Source organism: Chlorocebus sabaeus, chromosome 21 (genome assembly GCF_047675955.1).
Source record: "Chlorocebus sabaeus isolate Y175 chromosome 21, mChlSab1.0.hap1, whole genome shotgun sequence".
Lineage (NCBI taxonomy): Eukaryota > Metazoa > Chordata > Mammalia > Primates > Cercopithecidae > Chlorocebus > Chlorocebus sabaeus.
This window is the reverse complement of record NC_132924.1, coordinates 62495988-62523591: the sequence shown is the minus strand read 5'-3', so window position 1 is coordinate 62523591 and position 27604 is coordinate 62495988. Positions and strand designations below refer to the sequence as shown.

Genomic DNA, 27604 nt, shown 5'->3' with positions numbered 1-27604 from the left:
AGCAAAATAAAGGAAATATGCTTTATAATAGGAGAATTTTTTTTAATCCTTAAATACTCGTTTATGGATGATGATTACCACAGAACCAAATTACATCTTGTTTTATTTTCATATGTGATTGTCATTTGGAGTTACCATCAGTTACTCTCTTAATAAGAAAGAGATTACAGTTAGTATGAATCTACAAGCCTTGATAAAGCATATAAATTGGAAAGATCCTGTAATTACAGTGAACTCTCTATAACACTATTGAACTTCACTACTTAAAACCAACATCTTCACTTATTTTTGCAAATCTCCTTTTTCCAACTCAACCACATCAGTCACATTTTGGTCATGATATATGTTTATAATGACTTCAGAATTACATTAAATGTTTTTCTTTTTATCCTTTTAAATTTCTAATGTTTGAAAATATAGTCATTACAATGGGTGTCCATTTTAACAGATTTTCCTGACTCTGAGTTTAGAAGAAACTTAATGATAATACAAGTGTTTCTCTCTTTTTTTTTGAAGACAATAATTCTTAATATTTATTGCAACTTTTTTCCTTTTCTGTTTCCTTGCTAAAGTTGAACCAAAAAAAATTCTGTAATCTAATACTTGGAATAATGGTTGAATTTTGTGATAATCCCAAAACTGCAGCTCATGTCAATGCTTGGCAAGGGAAGAAGGATCAAACAGCTGCTAGTCTTTTAATTAAATTGTGGAGAAGGGAGGAAAAAGAACTAGGAGTAAAACGTGATAAAAATGGGAAGATCATTGGTGAGTATATTTATAATTGTTAGTAGAAGCAATTAATGTCTATATTTTAAAAGATCTTTAAATGGTATTAGGAAGGCATCAGGCCTTTCACCCCTTTGTCTAAATTTTTTTTTTTTTAACAAGGGTTTGAAAAATTTGCTATCATAAGTGATTGGAAAAAAACTAAGTAAGTTAGTAGTAGGTTTATATTATTAGAGAATATTTTTAAGAAATGGTATTTAATTATATTCTTTAACTAAACAAAATTAAAGTGGTTCCTAAAGATGCTTCTTTGGGTTTTCTGCTTTCACAGATAGATTCGGTAATATTTCATTGAGATGTAAATAGATTGCTTCAAAATAATATTTTGTCATTTTATACATTTCTGTTCATTTTTCCTTTTTTTAAATCCATTAGGCATTATCCATAAAAAATCCATAAAAAATGGATTTTTTAAATCCATTTTTCCTTTTTTTAAATCCATTTAATCCATGATCTGATTAATGTTTACAGAGTTTACTTTTTATATGAAAGAAGATATTGTTTCCTAAATAAAAATAGTCCAAATGTTCAAAAATTTTAATTACTAGATTCTAAATTAATGATACAGTATCATAATTTTTAGTTCATTTACATATTCCATACTGCTATATTACTTTTTTGTGTGTGTGAGACAGGGTTTCACTCAGGTCACCCAGACTGGAGTGTGAAGGTACAATCTTGGCTCACTGAAACCTCTGCCTCCCAGGCTCAAGCGATTTTCCTGCCTTAGCCTCCCAAGTAGCTGGGACTACAGGCATGCGCTACCACACCCAGCTAATTTTTGTATTTTTTGTAGAGATGAGGTTTCACCATGTTGCCCAGGCTGATCTCAAGCTCCTGGACTCAAGCAATCCACTCACCTCAGCCCCCACAATTGTTGGGATTATAGGCATGAGCCACCACACCTTTCAATATATTACATTTTATTTTTTTCTTTTTTTTTTTTTTTTTGGAGACAGGGTCTCGCTCTGTTGCCCAGGCTGTAGTGCAGTGGCACGATCTCAGCTCACTGCCACTTCTGCCTCCCTGATTCAAACGATTCTTCTGCCTCAGCCTCCCAAGTAGCTGAGTCTACAGGCACGTGCCACCATACCCAGCTAATTTTTGTATTTTTTTATTAGAGACAGGGTTTCACCATGTTGGCTAGGCTGGTCTCGAACTCCTGACCTCAGGGGATCTGCCTGCCACCACTTGCCAAAGTGCTGGGATTACAGATGTGAGCCACTGCACCCCGCCTACATTTTTAAGCCTTTTAAGATTCTTATGGTTTCATCTAAATGGTTCACATTTTTATTTATTTTATTTTAGGTTCAGGGGTACACATGCAGGTTTGTTATATAGGTAAACTCATGTCACAGGGGTTTGTTGTACAGATTATTTTGTCACCCAGGTACTAAGCCTAGTACCCAATAGTTATTTTATTCTGACCCTCTCCCTCCTCCCACTCTCCACCCTCTAATAGGCCTCAGTGTGTGTTGTTCTCCTCTATGTGTCTATGAATTCTCATCATTTAGATCCCACTTATAAGTGAGGACATGCGGTGTTTGGTTTTCTGTTCCTGTGTTAGTTTGCTAAGGATAATGGCCTCCACCTCCATCCATGTTCCCTCAAAATACATGATCTCATTGTTTTTATGGCTGCATAGCATTCCATGGTGTACATGGACCACATTTTCTTTATCCAGTCTGTCATCATGGACATTTAGGTTGATTCCATGTCTTTGCTATTGTGAACAGTGCTGCAGTGAACATTCATGTGCGTATGTCTTTATGGTAGAATGATTTATATTCCTCTGAGCATATACTCAGTCATGGGATTGCTGGGTCGAATAGTAGTTCTGTTTTTAGCTCTTTGGGGAATTGCCCCACTGCTTTCCACAATGGTTGAATTAATTTACACTCCCAGCAACAGTGTATAAGCATCCCGTGTTCTCCACAACCTTGCCAGCATGTTATTTTTTGACTTTTTAATAACAGCCATTCTGACTGATGTGAGATGCTATTTCATTGTGATTTCAATTTGCATTTTTCTCATAATCAGTGATATTGAGCTTTTTTCATATGCTTATTGGCTGCATGTATGACTTCTTTTGAAAAGTGTCTGTTCATGTCCTTTGCCCACTTTTTAATGGGGTTGTGTTTTTTCTTATAAATTTGTTTAAGTTTCTTATAGATGCTGGATATTAGACCTTTGTCAGATGCATAGTTTGCAAAAATTTTCTCCCATTCTATTGGATGGTTTTTCATCCTGTTGATAGTTTCTTTTACTGTGCAGAAGTTCTTAAGTTTAATTAGATCCCATTTGTCAATTTTTGTTTGTGTTCCAATTCCTTTTGGCATCTTTGTCATGAAATCTTTGCCCATTCCTAAGTCCAGGTTGGTATTGCCTAGGTTGTCTTCCAGGGTCCTTATAGTTTTGGGTTTTACATTTAAGTCTTTAATCCAACTTGAGTTGATTTTTGTATATGGCATAAGGAAGAGGTCCAGTTTCAATTTTCTGCATATGCCTGGCCAGTTATCCCATCACCATTTATTAAATAGGGAGTTCTTTCCCCATTGCTTGTTTCTGTCAGCTTTGTTGAAGATCAAATAGTTGTAGGTGTGTAGCTTTATTTCTGGGCTCTCTATTCTGTTCCATTGAACTGTGTCTGTTTTTGTACCAGTACTATGCTGTTTTGGTTACTGTGGTCTTGTAGTTTAGTTTGAACTTAGTTAATGTGATGCCTCTAGTGTTGCTCTTTTTGTTTAGAATTTCCTTGGCTATTGGGGCTCTTTCTGGTTCCATAGGATTGTTTTAATAGTTTTCTCTAGTTGCCGGGCGCAGTGGCTCAAGCTTGTAATCCCAGCACTTTGGGAGGCCGAGACGGGCGGATCACAAGGTCAGGAGATCGAGACCACCCTGGCTAACCCGGTGAAACGCCGTCTCAACTAAAAAAAACAAAAAACTAGCCGGGCGAGGTAGCGGGCGCCTGTAGTCCCAGCTACTCTGGAGGCTGAGGCAGGAGAATGGTGTAAACCTGGGAGGCGGAGCTTGCAGTGAGCTGAGATCCGGCCACTGCACTCCAGCCTGGGCGACAGAGCGAGACTCCGTCTCAAAAAAAAAAAAAAAAAAACAAAAGTTTTCTCTAGTTATGTGAAGATTGTTGTTGATAGTTTTATAGAAATAGTATTGAATCTGTAAATTGCTTTGGGCAGTATAACCATTTTAATGATATTGATTCTTCCTATCCTTGAGCATGGGATGTCTTTCCATTTGTTTGTGTCATCTCTGATTTCTTTAAGCAGTATTTTGTAATTCTCATGGTAGAGATCTTTTGGCTGCCTGGTTAGCTGTATTCCTAGGTATTTTATTATTTTTATGGCAATTGTGAATGGCATTGTGTTTCTGACTTGGCTGTTGGCTTGGCTGTTGTTGGTGTGTAGGAATGCTAGTGACTTTTGTACATTGATTTCATATCCCAAAACTTTGCTAAAGTTGTTTATCCACTAAAGGAGCTTTTGGACTGAGACTATGGAGTTTTCTAGATACAGACTCATGTCATCTGCAAGCAGGGACAGTTTGACTTCCTCTCTTCCTGTTTGGATGCCTTTTTTTTTCTTTCTGTTGCTTGATTGCTCTGGCCAAGATTTCCAATACTATGTGGTGGAAGAGCGCATGCTTGTCTTCTGCCAGTTTACGAAGGGAATGCTTCCAGCTTTTCTCCATTCCATATAATGTTGGCTGTGGGTTTGTCATAGATGGCTCTTATTATTTTTAGATATGTTTCTTTAAGTATTGTTTGTTTTTAAATGAAAATACTTCACCTTCTGATGACTTGTATCTTCCTTCAATCCATTTTTATTGTTTCTGAATTTTGACCTATAGCATCATAAAATAGTTTTTATATTTATAGCGTAATATATAGAAACCAAAAGTAAAGAAGGTTGCATCACTGTTAAACTGACATTACTCAAGTTCTGGATTTCAAAATTTTTAAAATTAGTTACATAGAAGTTTTACTTTTAAAAGGTAATTTTGTTAAATTTTAATATTTTACATAAGCAATAAAAATGAAAGCTCTAAGTTTTGCCACAGAGTGGGGAAGAAATAGCTGCTAAATTATTATTTCAAAAGTATAACAATGTAATAGGCACTATTTTTTTTGCTACAATATTTTTATGTATTTTATGTTATCTAGAGTAAAATCTCAAAATTATTTGTTTACTATGGTTTTGATCTGTCCCTTTTCTATTTTCATGCTATCCAATGGTTAGATACAAAAAAACCTCTATTTACTAGCTTTCAAGAAGAGCACAAAATCATCCCACTGCCTGCTAACTGCCCATCTATTGCAGTTATGGATGTTTCTGAGAATATTAGAGCAAAAATTTATGCTATATTGGGCAAACTAGGTAAGAAGTTCTCTTCAAATTTGCAAGAGTCTATCTGTTTTGCTAAGTATACACACTGATTTTACTTTGGAGTCAGTTTTTCAAATATAATGAGCAAAAGTCTCTTTACACAGAGAAATGCATTTTCCATTGTTACCCCAATTCCCAAACTGCACCCCTCACCAATTAAATCAGAATCTCTGTGTGTGGGATCCAGGCAATAGTATTTTTTAAAGCTCCCCAGGCAATTCCAATGTGCAGATAGGATTAAGGATAGTTAGTTTAGATGATTAAGCTTAAAATACTAACATTCTGAGTCACTTGAGTTTTTTTTTAAGTCTTTGCTTTCTATTAAGGAAAAAGTTATCAAACACTTTTCAGCTTTTGAAGTAAGATATTATTGTCTGACTACAACACAGAAAGAAACTATTCCTATGTATTGGATGACCTGGCAGAAATTTGTTATAGAAGGAAGCCTACTCACAAGCTACTCACAGAATTAACTTTATCATAAAGCAAGATGAAATCAAACTTTGCATTTAAGATAGGTAAGATAGATAGATAGATAGATAGATAGATAGATAGATAGATAGTTAGATAGATAGATAGATTCTTTTAATCACTTGCTCTGCTAAAGTAATTCTGTCTTTATAAACTTTATTTTAGATTTTGAAAACTTACCTGGCCTCTCCGCTGAAGATTTTGTCACCCTCTGTATCATACATAGATATCTTGATTTTAAAGTAAGTATATTTTTAATAACCTGATTATTAAAATCTAGATAGCAAAAAACTAACTGGAAAATAAAAGATCTATTCATGGTTGTAAGCAATCATCTACATACTGTATAGTTTTTATTTTTCATTTTGCATCTGATGCTGTTGAAGAAATACAGCATACACCCATCCCATGATTGGGTGTTTTTCATGGGATAAGATCTCATCCAGCTTAGTTTATGAAAGAAGATGTACAAAACGGATATAAGCCGGGCGCGGTGGCTCACGCCTATAATCCCAGCACTTTGGGAGGCCGAGGCAGGCGGATCATGAGGTCAGGAGATCGAGACCATCCTGGCTAACACGGTGAAACCCTGTCTCAACTAAAAATAAAAAATTAGCCAGGCATGGTGGAGGGTGCCTGTATTCCCAGCTACTTGGGAGGCTGAGGCAGGAGAATGGTGTGAACCCAGGAGGCAGAGCTTGCAGTGAGCCGAGATCACACCACTGCACTCCAGCCTGGGTGACAGAGCAAGACTCTGTCTCAAAAACAAACAACAACAACAACAAAAACTGATATAAAACTATTCAGAAGCCTACCAAAATATAGATATGTATATTTTTTTGAGATGGAGATTTTGCTCTTGTTACCAGGCTGGAGTACAATGGCATGATCTTGGCTCACTGCAACCTCTGCCTCCCAGGTTCAAGTGATTCTTCTGCCTCAGTTTCCCAAGTAGCTGGGATTACAGGCATCTGCCACCGCGCCCAGCTAATTTTTGTATTTTAATTTTTTGTATTCTAATTTTATATTCTAATTTTTAAATTTTTGTATTCTCATGCTTGTAATCCCAGCACCTTGGGAGGCTGAGGTGGGTAGATCACACGAGGTCAGGGGTTCGGGACCAGCCTGGCCATACAGTTTCTTCTCTTTGGAGTTGGAATTAAATAAGTTATTACTTATTAAAACAAATTATTAATACTTATTAAAGTATTATTTTATCATTATATTATGATCCAATCTTGATTAAAAGATAGTAGATTACTTACCTTACTAGTTATAATTTTGTCAGTAAATACTTTTGAAGTCTCAAGAAAGTCTTTTTAACATTCTCCTACTAATATTAGTGCTGTGTATTTGAATGTTGTAAATGAGTAAACATCTATCATATTTCTTTCTTTCTTTCTTCCTTTTTTTTTTTGAGGCAGAGTCTCACCCTGTCACCTAGCCTAAAGTGCAGTTGCATGATCACAACTCACTGCAACCTCAACCTCCCAGGCTCAAGTGATCCTCCAGCCTCATCCTCCCAAGTAGCTGGGACTACAAGTGTGTACCACCGTACCCAGCTCTTTTTTTTTGGATAGAGACAAGGTCTCACTGTGTTGCTCAGGCTGCCCTCAAACTCCTAGGCTCTAGTGATCTACCCACTCCACTCAGCCCAAAGATGAATTTTTTCCCACCATAGATATTTTTTTTCTTTAATTTTATGGGTCCAGCACACTTCTGCTGCACAACTCTGCCCTTTTTTCTCTAATTCTAAATACACTCAAGAACATTAATTTCTAGACAGCCTAGAATATGAAATGGAGCCACTGGCATGATGGAACCATGGAGTTAAAAGCTTGAGATTCCATTATAATTTTCCTTAGCTAGAAGGTGAGGGGCAGGGCCCCTTTTCTCAGGGTGGCTGGGTTCTAGGGTCCTAGTAATCCCCATGTTCATTCTCCTACAAGTTCATCTTGACGTAGCCTTCAATACATAGCTTTAGGGAGGAAAGTAACAGTAGTTCAAAAAGATGAGAATAAATCAGCAGTTTCTGCAGCTGTGAAATCAAAGTAACTATAAACTAGAAGGCAGTGATGATGGTGATGATGGCAGTGAACTAGGCATAGGAGAGCCTTATCCATGAATAAGGCTCCATTGAAAAACATTTGATAAATTCCTACTGAGTACTCAAATGTAGCTGGTACCCTCAATCATTCCCAATGCACTTATTCCCAAGAAGAAATTTAGGAAAAGTTTAAGTGTTAACAGCAGTAACTAACCATTTAAAAGATTGTATTATTGTACAATTGCATCATTTATTTTTGGTTAATTTAACTTTGTTAAACTTTGTTGTAACAGATTGGAGAAATATGGAATGAAATATATGAAGAAATAAAATTAGAAAAATTAAGACCAGTCACTATAGATAAAAAAGCTTTGGAAGCTATTACAACAGCATCAGAAAATGTTGGAAAGATGGTTGCTTCTCTGCAAAGTGAGATAATTGAAAGCCAAGAACGCCAAGATGTGCAAAATGAACAAAAAGTATATGCAAAAGTAAGCTACATAGGTAGTGAGGAGGGAGAATGAAGATAGGTTGGTTAATGGGTACAAAAATACAGTTAGATAGAATAAGTTCTGTTGTTCAATAGCACAGTAGGGCAACTATAGTAACAATAATTTATTGTATATTTCAAAATACCCAGAAGACTTGGAATGCTTCTAACACAAAGAAATGATAAGCGTTTGAGGGGTTGGATATCGCAATCACCCTGATCATTACACATTGTATGCACATATCAAAATATTGCCTGTATGCCATAGATATGTACAACTATTATATATCAATAAAAAAGTAAGCCACAGATACCATTAAGGCACAAGATATTAATTTCAATGTATAAACCCAGATGAAGTTATCCGTAGGATATATTTTTCTTACTTGTGTTTCAGCCTTGAGTTATTTTGTGATTTTCTCTTAGAGTCATTTTCAGTGTCTCTGTGCAGTTTTAAAAGAAACTATGAAGTTTGAGATTCAGTTACTGTATTCAGTGCTTTTTTTTGCATTATAATTTTATTTCTACAGTCTTAAATTTTTAAAAGGCAGAGAGATACTGGAGACATGCCACTACACTCCAGCCTGGGTGACAGAGTGAGATTCTGTCTCAAAAAAAAAAAAAAGAAACTGAAACTTAATTATCTTTCTCATTTCAGATACAGGCCACACACAAGCAAAGAGAGCTGGCTAATAAATCATGGGAAAATTTCTTGGCTAGAACATCAAATGCGAAAACATTAAAGGTAGGATTTTTAATATATTACAGTATCCACAACAAATAGCCAACTCTTGACAGACAGACTTTTTCAGGAACAAATATTCATTCATTTTTTCCTAGTGACCTTTCCATATACTACCAACACTATTAGATGCTCATATGCAATTTAGAGTGATAACTGAAACTGCATTTCACAGTTACAGAAGATGCTGCTTTGAGTTTCATTTGGTTTATCAGGGAGAAGCAAGGCTGATGTTCTTGACCTACATAAAGAAGATGATGATAGCCAGGAACGAGCAGGAAAAATGTGTTCTGCTTTCCATTCTGAACTTGCTTGTTCATTGATTTCTTTCCTGTGAGAGGCAAAGTAAAGGACACAAAGAGCAACTATCTTGTATTACTCTCTCCCCCATAGAGCTTTCCCCTCTGTGATCACCAAAAGAAGCATTATGTTAAAACTTAAATGTGAACTGGGGATAAATATGCCTTTGTAGAAAAATGTGGTAAGCTACTTCAACTGTAAGCTAGAAACTCATCTAAAAAATGTATAGTGCTAATCATTCACTTGAAATATGTGAGAAACACCATGGATTTCCAGAATTTCATTACTTTCCCCAACCTTTTTCCATTAATATATTGGATACACTTTTTAAAAAATCTCTCCTTCATTTCTGATACTTTGGATACACTTTACCTAATGTTCCAATTCTTCCTGTAGATATAAAATTGCTAAATGTTAGTCCACAAAGACAGTGGAACCATATTAAGATAGCAAAACCAAAGTTAAGAACAAGCTCACTCAAGGTACCAAGTTATCTCCCTTTTCACTGATAGTTCTTCTCAACTCTACTTATAAAATATCTTCATGACTGCCTGTATTTTTAGCACTAGTTAATGAAAATCAGCTCCTTTCCTGCAGATGGTTTATTACTTCACATTTCACTTGTTTAGTGTCGCAAATAACTTGAAAATAACTTCAAATAGCTTAAATATAACTGCAATGAATTACATAATTTATATTATTCTGAATGCTTAATATGTAAGTATACTTAATCAGTTGGTAATTTATGCAACATATTTTGCAACATGCATCACCTGATATAAATTTAATAGCTTATTAAATTATGTGCTAAAAATTGAACCTGATTTCTTTAGGACCTGCTTGACTCCTTGGTCATGTATGACCAATACTTCCGGAAATCTCTGGAAGACTTTTAGGTGACAGGAGTCTTCTTCAATGTGCAAAGTATCTAACTTACTAATAACCGTCTTTTTAGTCTAAATGAGTAAATGTAGATTTCAGTGCTATCTAATAAACAGCCAAAGCATAAGCTAGACACAATTAAATATATTTTTCATTGTAAGTACCATCATTACTGATTTCATAGCAATTAATGTTTTCTTTTTAATTAAAAAATCCTCAGAAAGCAAAAAGGCTTCAAGAAAAAGCTATAGAAGCCTCCAGATACCATAAACGACCACAAAATGCAGTATTTCACCAAACAGATATTAAAGGCCTTAACACAACGGTAAGATTCTTTTTCTCCATAACATTTCCTTAATAGACATTAAATTTAGGGTGTTTGTACAACTGTGCAAATATACTGAAAACCATTGAATTTTACACTTTAAATGGGTGGATTATATGGTATTTAATTATATCTGAATAAAACTGTTCAAAAAAGAAAAAAATTAAAATTTAAAAATTAGAAGTTAAAAAATCTAATAAAAAAAAAACTTAGGTTCCCAAAATTTTATTTATATGGGATTTTCATCTCACATTTTTTCTTTTTGCTGTTCAAATTTCACATCATTAAGACATGTTTATCTCCAAGGTATATCCACTTTTGCCCAGTTCTGGTTTAGAGTAGGCCCAGTCCTCCAGGCTTTCTAAGAAACTGCTATAAACACTAGTCAGCTTATAACTGTCCTTATCTCTCTTTGACAGAAAAGACGCAGTGCTTTGTTTTCCTGGCAAATAGATCCCAAGTGTTCCTGGTATCCTCTGCTAGACTTAATTTGCCCCCAGTTACAAAGCTGATAAGCAATAGAAATAGAATTCAAACCTACTTTTCCTGGCTCTGATGCCCTTATGTTTCTGTTATACCATAACTACTTCCTCGTTACTCATATGTACATTTGTGTCTTTTCAAAAGTAAGTTGAAGGATGAATTTTTCTCTTGTTGAAAATTGTGTAAATGGACTTTTGACATTTACCTTTTACCTTTTTTAGGTGCCCTCCGGTGGGGTAGTAACAGTGGAAAGCACTCCTGCACGATTAGTAGGAGGACCTCTGGCTGATACGGCTATTGCTCTTAAAAAACTGCCCATTCGAGGAGGAGCCTTGCAGAGGGTGAAAGCAGTTGAAATTGTGGATGCACCAAAAAAGAGTATTCCTACATAATATATTCTAGAGACTTTTTGAAATAAAATCAGCTCGTAATTTTTTAGTTGAATATATCTTTATACATATGTAAAGCCAATATTTTAGAATAAGTATTTTAGTATAAATATTTTAGTAAAATACTATAAAAATAAAAAGACATATAATTTATTTTTATGGAAAACATCAACATGTAATATCAGAAGAGTTGTCATCAGTTGCTTTGGAAAGGCTACCAATATTATTAAGTGAAATTGTAAAACATCAGTTAGGACTCTATTGGTTGCATGTGAACTATTCTAACTAGTTTAAGCCAGAAAAAAAATTTCTTACAGGCTCTGTATCTATCAAACCTAGGAGGAATTTAAACTACAGGCATTGCTGAATCTAAGGACTAAAACTATATGAGTAGGATCTTCTCCTTCCCTAGCAGCTCCTGGCTTATATTCTCTTAGGTTCATGCCTGTGTCTCCGTGGTTTCTGCAAATGCCTATGCATCTCAGGACCCCGATTGCCCACATGCCTACTTCTGAGCCATTCACCATGACTTTGGCCATGGCTGAGTACTGCCTATTCCTGGAGCCAGAAGCAGGGCAACTCCATCCAAAACATATGGATAGAGTGGGGAATCAGGGTACTATTACCAGAAGCACGTATATATGAATATTGGGCAGCAAGATAAACAATAACTCTGCAACAAATATGTTGGTCAAAATAAAATTATGTTTTCTCTGCTATAAAAGCAAATGTTAGTCATGAGCTAAATGGTAAAAAAGAAAAATATAGCTGGTTTTACTCTTAATGTATAAATATGCCAAGCCAACTCTAATGCTACTTGTCTTCTTTGATGGGGAAGAGAAAGGTGTAATGGGGGAAGTGTTTTCCCTCATTTGGTAGTAGAGGTATCTTGTCAAAGAATAGGAGATAAATGCCTTTATGCTAGACATAGAGCAAATCTGTGTCCCTGGATGCCGTTATGAAGTCTCCCTCTCCTGCCTTCATTCCCTTCACACTCCTCCTCCAGCCTGGAAGCCATAAAGTTGAGTTCATATCCAGGGATCAGATAAACAAGGACCTGTTTCTTAGGAAAATAAATGAATTTGAGTCTAGATTCTGGGCCCATGGGGCACACTCAGCAGTGTACTGGTAAATGTATAACTACTGCCTCTCCAGGAGGGAAAAGCCCTGATTTACATCATGTTCTCACCAATTCACACAGTATAAATACTGCCACTATTACCAATCGCAAGCTACCAACGTGATGCCATTGAATACAGCGTTGGGAAAACATAGATAGCGTCTTTCATTATTAGATAAGAGCAGGCTGTATCACCTCAATGGACCCACATTTTCCTCCCTCTTCTTTCTTCCTCCTCCCCCTCCTCCTCCTCCTCCTCCTCTTCCCTCAACTCACATTCTTCTAGGGATTTTCCATTATCCTGTCTGTGAAGATAGTAACATCTTCATTGAGGGGTAAAGGTTGCAGCTGTTGTTACTGTTCTAATTAGAATGAGTTGCCAGTTCACCTCTGATTGGCAGCCTCTCACCCTGGCCCAGATGCCCATCCTCTTGTGCCCCATAGGAGTAAATAACATGCATCAGTTTATCAGTGAGCTTTGTTCTCTCCTGAATCCCTTCCTCTAGTCTACCACCCTCAAGAAGATATTAGAAGGCATAATTTGTTTCTTTCCTTCACAGGAAACCCTAAGCATGGGTAGGAGCATACAACAATGAGATGCCCATACAAAAAGCACCAGATACATCTTAGGTACACGTCAGTAAACCCAGAATTGATGTAAAGTGTCCATGGCTAAGAACAAGGAACCTTTGCTCCATTTTGTAGACTATAAGCACTCTAAGAACAAGGTAGACACCATATCTCATTAATTATTGTATTCAGTATCTCAGGAAATAAATTATTAGATAATTTGATGGTGGCCTCAGCTCCTGGCAGCCTTTCCCTTGAGCTCTGCAAATGCAGCACAGTACTGAGCTCAAAGGGAAGATTCAGTCAACAAAATACTATACAAGTAATGCTCAACACAGACAACATGTTAGTTTAAATGTATTTACTTCATAGCCGGGCATGGTGGCTCATGCCTATAATCCCAGCACTTTGGGAGGCCAAGGCAGGCAGATCACGAGGTCAGGAGATCGAGACCATCCTGGCTAACATGGTGAAACCCCGTCTCTACTAAAAATACAAAAAATTAGCCAGGTGTGATGGCGGGCACCTGCAGTTCCAGCTACTCGGGAGGCTGAAGCAGGAGGATGGCGTGAACCCGGCAGGTGGAGCTTGCAGTGAGCCGAGATTGCACCACTGTACTCCAGCCTGGGTGAAAGAGCGAGGCTCCATCTCAAAAAAAAAAAAAAAAAAAAAAAAAAGTATTTACTTCGTAACATGATAGATTTTTGAAAATCTACTACATGAATATAACCAAGGTGTGGAAATAGTACTACTTGCTTGAGAATCATTTTTGTATGTAGTACAACTAAATGTCTCAGATTGATTAGGACTGACTCTAGATAATTTGTGATGTCTGTGGACCTTTCTTCTTCCATGTAGGTTTTGCCTATCAGCAAGAAGAAAGGTAAAACAGAGCAGATTATTATGTAACAGCTGTTTAATAGACAAATAAGTTTAAGTTGATGGAGAGCAGTAATGTTCCTTAATGCAGACACTTGTACTTGGTAGATAGATTCACCCAAGTTTGCGTATTATAATTCCAGCCACCACACAATGAGTGAGTGAATGTCACTAACTCTAAGTCTCTGTCTCTCATCACATCCTATACTCTCACACCACCCCTGAGCCCTAGGGGACATGATGCCTACCCGATCCTGCCTGGCTGAGAGAAGGATGGTATATTTTCTTACATTAGTCAAGTGAGACAAAATTTCAAGCTTTCAAACTGAAATTTTTACTAACCAACTGAATGAAAAGAAAGTCAAAAGAATAAAAGTGTGGAATTCAGTGAGCACAGATAAAAGTAGCTTCAACAATCTCAGTAATGAGACTTTGACCACATGGGGGAGCTCAATCTAGCATGGTTAAACTAATTGTCAGACAGTGCTTACTTAACATTGGGTGAAAAATCAGTGAATAATTAGGTGAATAACTTTCATCCATCTGGCATCCTCAGTCTGCCTCATGGAACATAAAGTATATTTTACATACATCTATGTTATCCACCTTAAGTCTTTTCAGGTCAAATATCCAGTTTCTTTCATCATTCTTCTGATAATATAATTTCTAGAATTTATGAATCTGGTCAGCTCTATCTGAAGTGCTACAATTTGTTAATATTCCTCTAAACTGTGACCAAACAGAACAAAGATTTTTCAGGTGAGCAGGATCAATGTAGTCCCTGTCATTTTTAACACGCATTCTGCCAACACAACCTTAACTTCATTAGTTTCATTATCAACCATTTTTCTTTATTGCTTATATTTAGTTGCCTTTCAAGGAAAATGTCAGGGATGCTTTCTGAAAAAGAATAGCAGACCCTGACATCCAGGAACTATCCTGGTACTATCAGGTCAAAATTCTATAGATAGACCCAATACCCCAACTTTGGTTTCTAATATCATTCTCCAGTAAAATGAGCCAGGGCTTCTTGGAGAAATGGCTAATTCTAAGGCTGGGGCAGAAATATATGAGTCTGGAGCATCTCACTGAGCTCCCAGTGGCCAAAGCTGGAATGATTTGAACAAATCAATAATGTACGGTTGGATTATAAACCAAAGTATAAACAAATGTTCAAACTCCATACTGATATAAATAAATGATGAAAGGAAGGAAAAAAGGAAGGAAGGGAGAGAGAAAGTGGGGGAAGCCTCCATGCAAAGAATTCTAAATGATTTATGTAGATATTCCCTCCTCAAGAGGTAGAAGATAACTACCCATTCTCAAGTATGGGTTATGCTTAGTGACTTCTTTCCAGAGGATATAATATAGAAAGAAAGTGGAAAGAAACTTTACAATGGAGAAAATTGGCAAACACTACCTTAGCCAAGGTTAAACACCATCAATGGCAAGTCACGTCAATGACATGTGCCTTTGATATGACGTGTTGAGTATGATTTACCTGTGTGGTCTTCATCCCAAAAGCCTATAATACCAGTCTAACAAATACATCAGGCAAACCCAAATTGAGGGGCATTTTGCAATATGCCTGACCAAAATTGTCAAGGTCATCAAAAACATGGTCTGAGACATTGTCACAACCCACAGAAGCCTGAGAAGACATGGCAACTCAGTGTAACATGGGATCCTGGAACAACAATAACAAAAAAGGAGCTTAGGGGAAAACTACTGAAATCTGTATAAAACGGGAAGTTTAGTTAATATTGTATTGAGTTCAGTTTATTAGTTGTGACATATATAATGTAAGATATTAACAATAAGAATAAACATGGGGCCAGCACAGTGGCTCAGGCCTGTAATCCCAGCACTTGGGAGGCTGACTTAGGCAGATCACTTGAGTCCAGGAGTTGGAGACCAGCTTGGGCAATGGAGTGCAATCCTGAATCTACAAAATACAAAAATTATCTGAGAGTGGCGGTGTACACCACACCTGTAGTTCCAGCTATTTGGGAGGCTGAGGTAGGAGGATCAATTGAGCCCAGGAGGTTGAAACTGCAGTGAACTGTGATTGCATTACTGACACGGAAAGACCCTGCCAAAAAAATAAAAAAGAAAGAAAAAGAAAAAGAAAAAAAAATGGTGAGAAGTATATAGGAACTCTGTACCATCTTGCAACTTTTCTTCAAATTTAAAACTATTTTAAAATGAAAAGTTTATCAAATTTACAAGAAGAAAACATTAAAAAGTGGGCAAAGGACATGAACATTTTTCAAAAGAAGTCATACATGCAGCCAACAAGCATATGAAAAAAAAGCTCAATATCACTAATCATTAGAGAAATGCTATCAAACCACAATGAGATACCATCTCACACCAGTCAGAATGACTGTTATTACAAAGTCAAAAAAATAACATGCTGGCAAGGTTGCAGAGAAAAGAGAATGCTTATACACTGTTGCTGGGAGTGTGAATTAGTTCAATCATTGTGTAAAGCAGTGGGGCAATTCCCCAAAGAGCTAAAAACAGAACTACTATTTGACCCAGGAATCCCATGACTGAGTATATGCTCAGAGGAATATAAATCATTCTACCATAAAGACACACGCACATGAATGTTCACTGCAGCACTGTTCACAATAGCAAAGACATGGAATCAACCTTGTCTTTAAACATGCCCATGATGACAGACTAGATAAAGAAAATGTGGTCCATGTACACCATGGAATGCTATGCAGCCATAAAAACAATGAGATCGTGTATTTTGAGGGAACATGGATGGAGGTGGAGGCCATTATCCTTACCAAACCAACACAGGAACGGAAAACCGAATACCGCATGTTCTCACTTAAGTGGGAGCTAAATGATGAGAACTCATGGACACAAAATTGGGAACAACAGACACTGGGGCCTACTTGAGGGTGGAGAGTGAGAAGAGGGAGAGGATCAGGAAAAATAACTATTGAGTACTAGGCTTAGTACCTGGGTGATGAAATAATCTGTGCAACAAACCCCTGTGACATGAGTTTACCTATATAACAAACCTGCATGTGTACCCCTGAACCTAAAATAAAAGTTTAAAAAATAAACAAAAGTTTATTTAAAGTTCAAAAAAGAGTCTGGCCAGGTTTGGTGGCTCATGCCTGTAATCCCAGCACTTTGGGAGGCAGAGGCAGGTGGATCACCTGAGGTCAGGAGTTCAAGACCAGCCTGGTGAACATGGTGAAACCAATCTCTACTAAAAATACAAAAAATTAGCCAGGCATGGTGGCAGGTGCCTGTAATCCCACCTACTCGGGAGGCTGAGGCAGGATAATCACTTGAACCCAGTAGGCGGAGGCTGCAGTGAGCCAAGATCACGACATTGCACTCCAGCCTGAGCAACAAGAGCGAAACTCCATCTCAAAAAAAAAAAAAAAAGAAAAAAGAAAGATTTGATAGAAACAGCAGAGGAACTTTAGGCATAGATAGTTATTATCCCTTGTATCATCTTATGAAGAAATATTTGCAGGGTCAATATTAGATCCTTTGCCACCTTTTTTCTCCTCAGCCTTAAGCTCTCTGAAAAATAACTGGTTATGAGCTAAGCCAAATGAGCTCAGCATAAACCCAAAGCTGTGAAACTGAGTCTTTACCATGGTACCACTACAAGAATTGGTGGTTTGTTTGTTTTTAAAATGATCTCTTGACTGAAATAGTCAAATGATTTTGGATAGGACAAAAGAGAAGTACATATTGTCCCCATTCAGCTTCATTTTGACCACCCTCTTTTTTGTCTTCTATTCTGATATCATAAAATTGCTTTTGAATTAGATATTTCAGTCTATCCCCTCATTGTCCCACTTCAGTGTCAACTCTGTGAGTCAAAGATTACGTCTGGATTGTTCACTAATGTACCCTAAAGCTTAATGAATATTTGTTGAATGAATGAATAATGAACAGAAAGAATAAGTTTTTTTATATGCAGATGACACTATTTGTGCCAAAAACTGGGAGGAATTTACGTTATGTAATCACCATCAAAAAGCTTAAGATAAACTGTTTTAAAACCAGATTGCCCAGTTTAGCAAATGTTCTTATTTTTAACCGAATGTAGTCTGTGAATTCAATTAAAAGAACTAGAAAACCATTTTGCCATTAACTGGAAGACTAATTTTATTGATTTAAGCTAAAATGTTTATCATCACTGAAATAAAATTGTCATGACAACTATGAGTGATTGAGGACAACTGGTTGAATAATTTTTCAGACTAAAATTACATGGTCTTGCTTTACAGCATTGAACTTTTGATCTTCAATCAGTTGCCCAGATTGTAAAAGAGAACTGTTTTTTAAGGAAAACCGTAACACTGCTTCTAGGTACCACTTCAGCTCCTCTGCAGGAAATGAATTCTAGGAGGATAGCTGTCTGGTCATTTTTATGAGAACATTAGCCCTACCCTCCAACCAGTTGATTTTCTGAGCTTAGGGATCCACCCTTAATTGGCAAGATAAGAAGTTTTCAATCTAGGCAATTATTAGCCCTACAATCTCATATTATCTGCTACTCATGCAAAACTGTTTATATGAAATAATATTACTGAATGCTATGAGGTCCTTCTTTAATATTGAAAATTCCTAACCTGGGGTTTATGCAGCCCCCTGAAATTACATGCAAAATGTAATTTTACGAGTGTTTATATATAAAACCCCTAATAAATTATCTATATGTCATCAGAATTTGAAAGTGGCCCATAATGTAAAGAATGACCCTCCTTTAATTCAGTTTATTCTTGGATCAAGTCAAACCATCAGACAGCTCGTTACTTGTTCAGTATTATTTTAGCCAATTTTAAAACTTTTATATTTGAGTTTAAGTGTACTGGAACCGGATTGTATAGGAGAGAACCTGTCACTGTAAGGATACTTGAAACCAGTGCTGTAAACTGTGGTAGCCACTGTGAAAACCTATGAGTCAGATTTTTATTGATTCTTTGTCCTGGAAAAGTCTGGGCCTCTATTGAACATGTGGTTTGGTTTTTCTTATAAGCATGTGAATCTTGAAACTGTTCATGTGCCCCTCTTCACTGTGAGAAGCGGGAAGCAGACCAAATTTATAGGCACCCTTTATCAAAGGTATAGGCATTTACAACATGCATTCAAAAAGTATTGATCTAAACCATAACTCCATTGTGTTACTTCCCTGTCTTCATGTCCCATTGTTCCAATTTCCTCCACTACTTCATGTTTTCCTTTTCTTCTGTATAAAGCTTCACATCTTTTTTGAAATAAGATGTGAGATATAAATTGGCAATATAAAAAACAACTCATCTAACACAAAAATTCCATCAAATTGTACTTTACTAAAACAAAGTTTCTTACTTTTTGTTTATTGTTCCTTTTCCAAAACAAAGACAATAAAAATGAGAACATAAAAAGATTTTAGTCCTTAATGCATAGAAAAATACTTTAATATAGAAGATGGCTTGGTAATGAAATGTACATTTCAGAAACCACACAATATACTACATTAAATATTACTTTTTAGGATAATACTGCCATTAATTTTGGCACAGTTTAAAAGTCAATATTAATGTATAAGATACCTTATAAAATTGGTTACAATTTTATTCCATTGACTATTGTATTAAAAATATATATCACATTTGCCTTTCAATTGATGTTTTCTTTAAAACAAAGACAGCTTCTAGGTAAAATATTATTGAGAAATTACCTGAAAATGTTGGAATAATTCAATAGCAATAAACCAATTACAACAAAAAATGACCAGTATTAAAGAAATAATTTGTATAACTACTACAAGAAATATTTGACCTCATAAATACAAGTTTTCAGGTCGCTGTCATCTTGCTTGAGGTATTTTCCATGTTTTCTCTTAATGTGATACTCTCATTTTGTAAAATCTAGTCCTGTAAGATTTAAAGGAAGAATTGTTAATATTCATTCCGATATGACTCTTAAGATTTCCTGCTTTTATACAACCCTATTGAAAAAATTAATTTCAAAAGCCTAAATACATGTCTGATGTTTAAAATTTCTTCAACAAATGTAATATGAATAATTACAGGGTTAAATGGCTTTCTTACAAACTATTCATGAGGAAGCAAAGATAATTTTAATTATCTACCAAAGTGTATTATATTCCAAGATCATTTAGAATTGTTTGTATATCAGAGCTTGTGTGGTTTGTAAATAATATAAAATGAGTAAAAATGAAAACATTTTTACTTTTCATAAAAACATTTTTACTTTTAACATTTTAGGGAAAAAAACTAAATATGGCAAATTTGCTACTTAGATAACTTGAAAAAATCAGAAGAATAGTGACTTTTAAAGAAAAGTAGACTGCTATTCTCTTACATACACATTTAAATTACCTCCTGTTATTTTCTGTGGAAAATTATATTTGGGGGGCATCACCTGTCTTCTGCCCATTCCATGAGACCTTGAAAGCAAGCAGTCTACATACATGTCCCAGAAATCCTGAGCTATGTTTAAGAAGAGATGATAATGTCCAGGCCGCTGAGATTTTTGCAAGAATAACATGAAATTCCAAAAAGCATCCACATTGTGCTCTATCTTGAGTTCCCTGAGATCTATCAATGTCAAAAAGCAAGCTTTCCAGCACTGGAGATCAATGTCTTCGGTGATTCCTGGGCTAATGCTGGCAAGCACTCCTTTTTGAAACTCAAAGTCAGCGTTAACCAGATTGATCAGTATCATGCAGCCCAGCTGTAGATAGAACCATCTTCTTGTAGCAAAACACATATTCTATACAGAAAAAAAATGAGGGAGGATATATTTAACTTAAAAAAGTTATGCAATCACTTGATCTAAAAAACTATAAATACACATATATTTGCTTTTGATCAAGCCAAATTTGCTTACTAGGTATTTGTTAGTTTTTTCTAAGCCACTGATTCTCTCACACCTTCCTTTAGGATGTTACAGTTCCAGTTTGATTTCCAACGTTCTGATGAAGAGACTTTGGGAGTCATTGAAATCCAACACATTTATGAAAATGCAAAGGTTCATTTCATCACAGACCTTTAAAACTGGCAGAAACCTTAAAGAGCTTGCGCTCCAACCTTCTCCCTTTACCGATTAGAACAGTCATCAGTGACAGGGTTCCACAAGTCTTCAGACTCCCGACTGCCTATCCAAGACTCCTGTCTACCACAACACATTTCAACTAAGTGGATCGAAATGTAGTCCTTTCTACATGTAACCATAAGAAGTATTTTGTTGTTGTTAATTGAGATATTATTAACCCAAATGGTACTAGATCTCACAAGCACCGTTTAAGTTTCAAAGTTACTGCTGTTTCCATTTTCATGTATTGAAAAATACTTGTTACGCACTAATGTCCGGTGTATTCCTGGCTTCCCTCAGTTTGTTCAGGAGCTGGCTGGAGAAGATGAACATAGACATACATGAAGTGGCACGAAAACAAAGGCGATAAAAACCTTTCTAATGCCTCTTTGCATGTTTCCTTGCCAACTGATTGTTCGGTAAAATCGGCCCAAAGCACATAAGAGGAAGTTAAGGACTAAGTTGGCATTGAATTGCCACACACCGACTGTTCAAGGCTGCTGTTGGAAATGTCCCTTTTACAACATTGACAGCCAACGGGGAGGGATAGGGGGAGAACAGATCCAGAACACAGTACTCACCTTTTCTCCCCGTACACCGCCGTCTGCCACCTCCCCAAAAAAAGTTGGGCTGAAGAGAGAAATCACACGAAACAAATCTAAACAGTACATTCAAGTCGTTTCACATCGTCGAAAATTGTGCAAATTCCCCAGACAAAGCTGAAAGCCGGCAGTTTATGACACGTGTTGTATCGGAGGGGCTAGGGTAGTAGAACCAGGGAATTTCTTCCCCCTCAATTTCAGGTTAGCGCCTCGCCCAGTGTCCCCTGCACCAGGTCAGGTCACCTGGGCGCAAAAGAGGGAGCCCACGCGTGAGTCGAGGACCTCAGGTCGACGTCCGACGCGCGCGTCGCGGAGCGGTGTCCTGGGTGCGCTGCGCTCGCTGGGAGGAGGACCGGGCGCCTCCTGCTGAGGAGGACCCCTGCCCTCCCTGGGTCCCGCCCCCTGCCCAGGGCGCCCCTTCCCAGCGGACCCACTCCCCGAGGCAGGCGAACTGGGCGAGGCAGCCCTGTGACACCCACCCCGAGCGCTCACCGGACGTCCGAGCTCGCCCAGCGGAACCGTCTCGGCCGCGTTGCGCTCCGGCGCTGGGAGGCTCTGGCTGGCACTGGCTAACCGCGGGTGGCGCTGCCGGTTCTGCTGCGGCCGGGCGGGGTTCCCGAGACAGACTTGCTGATGGGACCGTTATCCTTTTCTAGAGGCTGATTGAGGGGACAGAGCGTGAGTGGCCGCGCTCTCGAGGCCCCTCCCTGAGCTCGCCCAACTTCCCAGCCTCCAGACCTCCGGGCCCTCTGTGCCCTGCGCCCCTGCTTTGGCCGCTGCTCTCGCCTCTCCTGCCCTCCTCCGACTTTCTTGCTATCCCAAAGGGTCAGGGTCTTCTTAGGTCTCTCCTTCTTACTTTGTTCCTTCTTTTTTCCTAGCTGAGAATATCCATCTCGGCGGTAGTCAGTCCACATACCCAAGTTATCTTCCTCCGCCCACCTATGCTCCACACCGTATTCTCCTACCCAGAGAAAACTTATCTTAAGGCTGTGGACTCTATAAAAATCTTAAACCTCCCTGAACGGTTCTAATCTCTAGCTAAACACCGTTTATTATTAACACTAACACATACACACGAACAAACATATCCTTGTTCTACCTAAATACGCACTCTGGGGGAAAAGTTTCCTTTAGCCCTTCGTGGATGAAGACCCCAGCAAGTACCTTGAATTTCACATATGTATGTTGTCCATCAATATCAGCCCGAACACATCACTTGGACTATATATGAGTTTAAGTCTATCTGCTCTGCCCAGCAGCGATGATCAGATGGGGCTAGGGAAATCAATCCAAAGCCAGCTGCCTTATCCCCATTTCCCCTCACGCAGGCCACCCTTCTCACAGGTTCTTGAGCTGGGGTGGTGAAATCATGGGGTGAGATGAGTGCCAAACCGAACAGCCCAGTTCCTCAGTCATTATCCCCGCTAAAGTTCACTTCTCCCAGGACCCACTATTATTCAGAGCTCCACCCTGTTCTCATCATGTCGGTGAAGCTAACGTGGTCAATCATTAGTTCTGCCCTGGCAATGCCTTTCTGCGCCCCTTCTATCTGCAGGACCATCTACTGCACAAAAGAGAACTGAGAAAAGGAGAAGACGTGTTTACTCGGATTAGGTGGGACACACACGAATTCATCTCACACCAGATATTCTTCTGCTCTAGACTTCCAAGTGTTTCAGTCCACCATTAATCATGGACTCTCACAATTAGCAGAGACTCAGAGTGACCTAATCCAACATCCCAGCTGAAACTTGAACAAACCACCCTCCCAAGGAATTTGTCCACCCACCAAAGCCACCCTCCCAAGGAATTTGTCCACCCACCAAAGCTGTTGTCCAATGTGACTTAACCTTGGGCATATGTCCCCACCCCCAAAGGAAGCAACCCCTTCCATCTTTGGGATAATGTTGGCCCTTCAATGCTTCCTTCTAAAATGAATTGGCTCCATTTCTCTGTTGAATAACCATGTAGTTCCTGTCCGTCTTTTTTTGCAAGATATACTTTATTTTTCATAAAACTTTTTTATCTGTATACGAGTATTGCAAAGCCTATTGAAAAGTTGTAAAATATAGAAAAATATAAGGAGACAGGTAATAGTTGTCATTAAAATGCATTTTTAAAGAATATTCTAATATTAGAATTAGAGTAATGTACTAAATAGGAGTACATATTTGGGTATGATTATTATAACACACACACAGGAATGGTATTCTGAATATAGAACTTATATAAATCAATAATAGAAAAATAAGGGTAATTCACAGAAAAGTAGACCTTAATATTCAGTAAACATGAGAAAAAATACTGAAATATTTTAAATTTAGATAGACTTAGTAACAAAGCCATTTCAAGGAAATGATATATTGTCTTCCCCAAATAAAGCTTAACAAAAATTAATTTGATAAAATATAATCTCAGCAATCTTTTGAGAAAATGAACACTTCTTATGCTTTTGATGAGACTATCAGCTGATATAATCACCATGGAAGAAAACTGGCGTTATCTGTTTAATCTGAAAGTGATCCAGAAATTCTACTCTTGGTGTCTACCCCCAAGTCAGTGAGAGAAGATATTCTTTATGTGACTGATTTTTCTGAAGAGTCTACTTGCTACATTCAAACAGAATCTGGCAAAATGATGACAAACATAATTTTTAAATCATCATTGGGTAATCAAGAAAGTGAAATCTCCAGGGAAAAAGGGGGTGGAGGGGAAGCATAAATAATCAGAGTAAGGAAAAGAAGAAGGAAGAGAAAGAGAGAAGGAGAGGAAAGTGAGATGTAGATAGTAAATTTAGGCTTTATTAAAACTGGTATCTACAGTAAAGACTGAGATATAGATATTGAATTTAGACTTTGTAAAGTTGTTAAATATGTATGCTAAAATTTCTTGGGCAATTTCTAAATGACAGAAATAGAGAACAACATTCTTGAACCAGGGAGAATAAAAAATGAATAAGAAAAACAGATTGACAAATAAAAAAACTAATTGAGAAAGCAAGAAGAGAGAAAAAAGCACAGCAAAAGTGACAAGTAGAAAGTGCATTTATAAGATTCAAGTCAACAATCATGATAAATAGTCTGAACTTGTCGATTAAAGGAAGGAAGATGTGGTTGGATTTTAAATTCTGCTATGTGCTTTTACAAAAGATACACACACAAGAAATGAGGACAGAGAAACTTGAAAAGAATGGAAATAAATATACCATGAAAATGTTAATTGTATTTTAAACTGACAACTTTATTAATACAAAAAAGCATGATAAAGGAGAAAGGGGAACGCTACATAATGATAAAATACTCAATTCAGAAGAAGATAAAAATATTCTAAATTTAGATACACCTAATAAAGCCACAGAATACATAAAGCAAAAACTGACAGAAGTAGAGGGAAATTTTGACAAACTCACTATCATAGTGGGAGAGTTCAACAAGCCTTTAGGTTAAGACGACAAATAATTACTAAATGTGTAGATGATTTGAACCATCAAGTTTATAAGGAACCATGAAACTTGTAGTTGAAGAACACATTCCTCCCATTAGAAAATGAGGCAAGTCTCATGAAATTTAAAGCAAGTCTCAACAAATTTCAAAAACTAGTATCACTCAAACTTTGTTGCCTGACCACAACACAGAAAGTTTAAAAGTCTAAAAAGTGTTTTAAGAAATATAAAAACAAGAACGTAGTTTTTCAGGTTTTGAAATTTAAGCAATAAATGTACCTATTTATGCAATAACTTTAAATAATAGATTTTAAAATAAAATACAATGGAAATTATAAAATACTTCAAACTGTGTGATTAAAAAACATTGCATATCAAAACTTGTGAGAAGCCAGTAAAAGAGTCCTTTAAAGGAAATTAACAGCTTTAAACACTTGTGCCAAAAGAAGAGAGGCTGAAAATCTGACATGAGTGACAAATGCAACCAAATTTAACAGCTGCTAAAATAGAAAAACAAGGCTCCCAAAAGTTAAGAGATTTTACAAAAACACACATTAGTGAACTAGGGCAAAAAGAGTTGATTCTTTGAATAAAATAAAGCAACCTCTGATGAGGCTGATCAAGAAAGAATATGAAAGGTAGAAAATGATATATATCTACAGATAGCAAAAAAAAGATTAAAATTAGATACAGGAATACTAAGAACCAACATATACCACATATTTGAAATTTTGAATGAAATTAATAAATTCCTAGAAAAATATGTATACAACTTGGCTGGGCATGGTGGCTTACGCCTATAATCCTAGCACTTTGGGAGGCTGAGGTAGGTGGATCATCTAAGATAAGGAGTTAGAGACCAGCCTGGTGAACATGGTGAAACCCCATCTCTTCTAAAAATACAAAAATTAGCCAGGCATGGTGGCACATGCCTGTAAGTAGAGTAGAATTTCTGGATCACTTTCAGATTAAACAGATAATGCCAGTTTTCTTCCATGGGAGGCTGAGGCAGGAGAATCACTGGAAACCAGGAGACAGAGGCTGCAGTGAGCCGAGATCACGCCACTGCACTCTAGCCTGGGCAACAAAGAAAGACTACAGGAAAAAAAAAAAAAAAAGAAAGAAAAAAAAATCTGTAAAACTCATGTAAGAATAACTACAAAGCCAGAATAGTAATGCTGTTTAAAGACCCTAAATAAGTAGTTCAAAATCTTCCCACTGGAAAAACAAAAAATCAAGCCCATATGATTTTGCAGGGCTACTTTGAAGAATCAAGTACTTCCTGAAAATTAGAAAAGAAGGAAATCTCCCAGACTCATTCTAACAAAATGAGACAAGGACAATCTGAAAAAGAGTAAAGTCACAGGCCATCTTATTAATGATTACAGATAAAAATTCTGAACAAAATGTTGACATACCAAATTCAGTAGGACTTACAAAAACACAGCAGTATCCAGCTTGGATTATCCTCTGGATGCACAGGTAGTTTAACACAGGGGTGCCCAGGCCATAGACTGGTACCAGTCTTGGTCTGTTAAGGACACAGCCGTACAGCAGGAGGTGAGCTGTGGACCAGCGAGCATTATCACCTGAGTTTGCCTCCTGTCAGATCAGCAGCAGCATTATTCTCATAGGAGCATGAACCTTAGTGTGAACTGCACATGCAAGGGATCTAGGTTGCTGCTCCTTATGAGAATCTAATGCCTGATGATCTGAGGTGGAAAAGTTTCATTCTGAAACATTCCTCCCTGCCCTCCCCACCCACCCCATCTGTGGAAAACTTGTCCTCCACAAAACCTGTCCCCAGTGCCAAAAAGGTTGGGGACTATCGATTTAACATATTAAAATCAATGACTTTATTTACCACGTACACAAATTAAATGGGAGGCTGGGCACAGTGGCTCATGCCTGTAATCCTAGCACTTTGGGAGGCCAAGATAGGCAAATTGCTTGAGTTCAGGAGTTCAAGACCAGCCTAGGCAACATGGCAAAAACCTGTCTCTACAAAAAATACTAAAATTAGCCAGGCACAGGGGCACACCCCTATAGTCCCAGCTACTTGAGAGGCTGAGTCCAGGAGGTAGAGGCTGCAGTGAGGTAAGATCACGCCATTGCACTCCAGTCTAGGTAACAGAGCAAGACTCTGTCTCAAAAAAAAAAAAAAAAAAAAAAAAAAATTAAAGGAAAATAAATTGATAAAATTCAGCACCCATTCACGATTAAAGAACAAAAACAACTGTTAGCAAACTAAGACTAAAGGAAATTTTCTTAACCTCATAAATGTTACCCACCAGAACCCTACAGCAAACATCTTTCTTATTGTAAAATATTAAAAGAATTCACTTTTAAATTAGGAGAAAAGACGTGCATCATCTCTGCAAACATTTAAAATAATACCTGAAAGAAAGGTTTAGAAAACAAGTGGGGAGTGGTATAAGGAAAAGAAAGAAAGAAAAAGCAAGAGCAAGAGAAAGGAAGGAAGGGAGAGGAGGGGAGGTGATGGGAGGGGAGGGAAGAGAAAGGGAGGAGAGGGCAGGACAGGGGAGGGCAGGGAAGGGGAGGGCAGGGAAGGGGAGGGAAGGATCAG

At 37.3% G+C, this 27604-nt stretch overlaps 2 protein-coding genes across 4 annotated transcripts in view; one reads left to right on the top strand and one right to left on the bottom strand.

Annotated features, from left to right (window-relative positions):
- CFAP69 (cilia and flagella associated protein 69) overlaps positions 1–12027 on the top strand; it is a 67013-nt gene extending 54986 nt beyond the window's left edge. For 2 of the 3 annotated variants that reach the window (XM_007982238.3, XM_007982237.3), the window contains exons 17-23: positions 573–765; positions 5040–5177; positions 5823–5899; positions 7998–8195; positions 8853–8939; positions 10339–10443; positions 11148–12027. In XM_007982238.3, coding sequence (XP_007980429.3) covers positions 573–765; positions 5040–5177; positions 5823–5899; positions 7998–8195; positions 8853–8939; positions 10339–10443; positions 11148–11318 — 969 coding nt within the window. In that variant the 3' untranslated portion in view covers positions 11319–12027. The remainder of the gene's footprint in view (positions 1–572; positions 766–5039; positions 5178–5822; positions 5900–7997; positions 8196–8852; positions 8940–10338; positions 10444–11147) is intronic. The other variant, XM_038004586.2, reaches the window with a different exon arrangement.
- Positions 12028–17981: 5954 nt separating this feature from the next.
- Positions 17982–21193, bottom strand: FAM237B (family with sequence similarity 237 member B). The gene has a single exon (XM_073009138.1). The coding sequence runs from the start codon at positions 20647–20649 to the stop codon at positions 20230–20232; it is 420 nt and encodes a 139-aa protein (XP_072865239.1). The 5' UTR covers positions 20650–21193; the 3' UTR covers positions 17982–20229.
- Positions 21194–27604: the final 6411 nt, after the last annotated feature.

Bases quoted from the DNA above. Each gene is read 5' to 3' on its own strand.
- FAM237B (XM_073009138.1), bottom strand. From the start codon at position 20,649: ATGTGTTTTGCTACAAGAAGATGGTTCTATCTACAGCTGGGCTGCATG.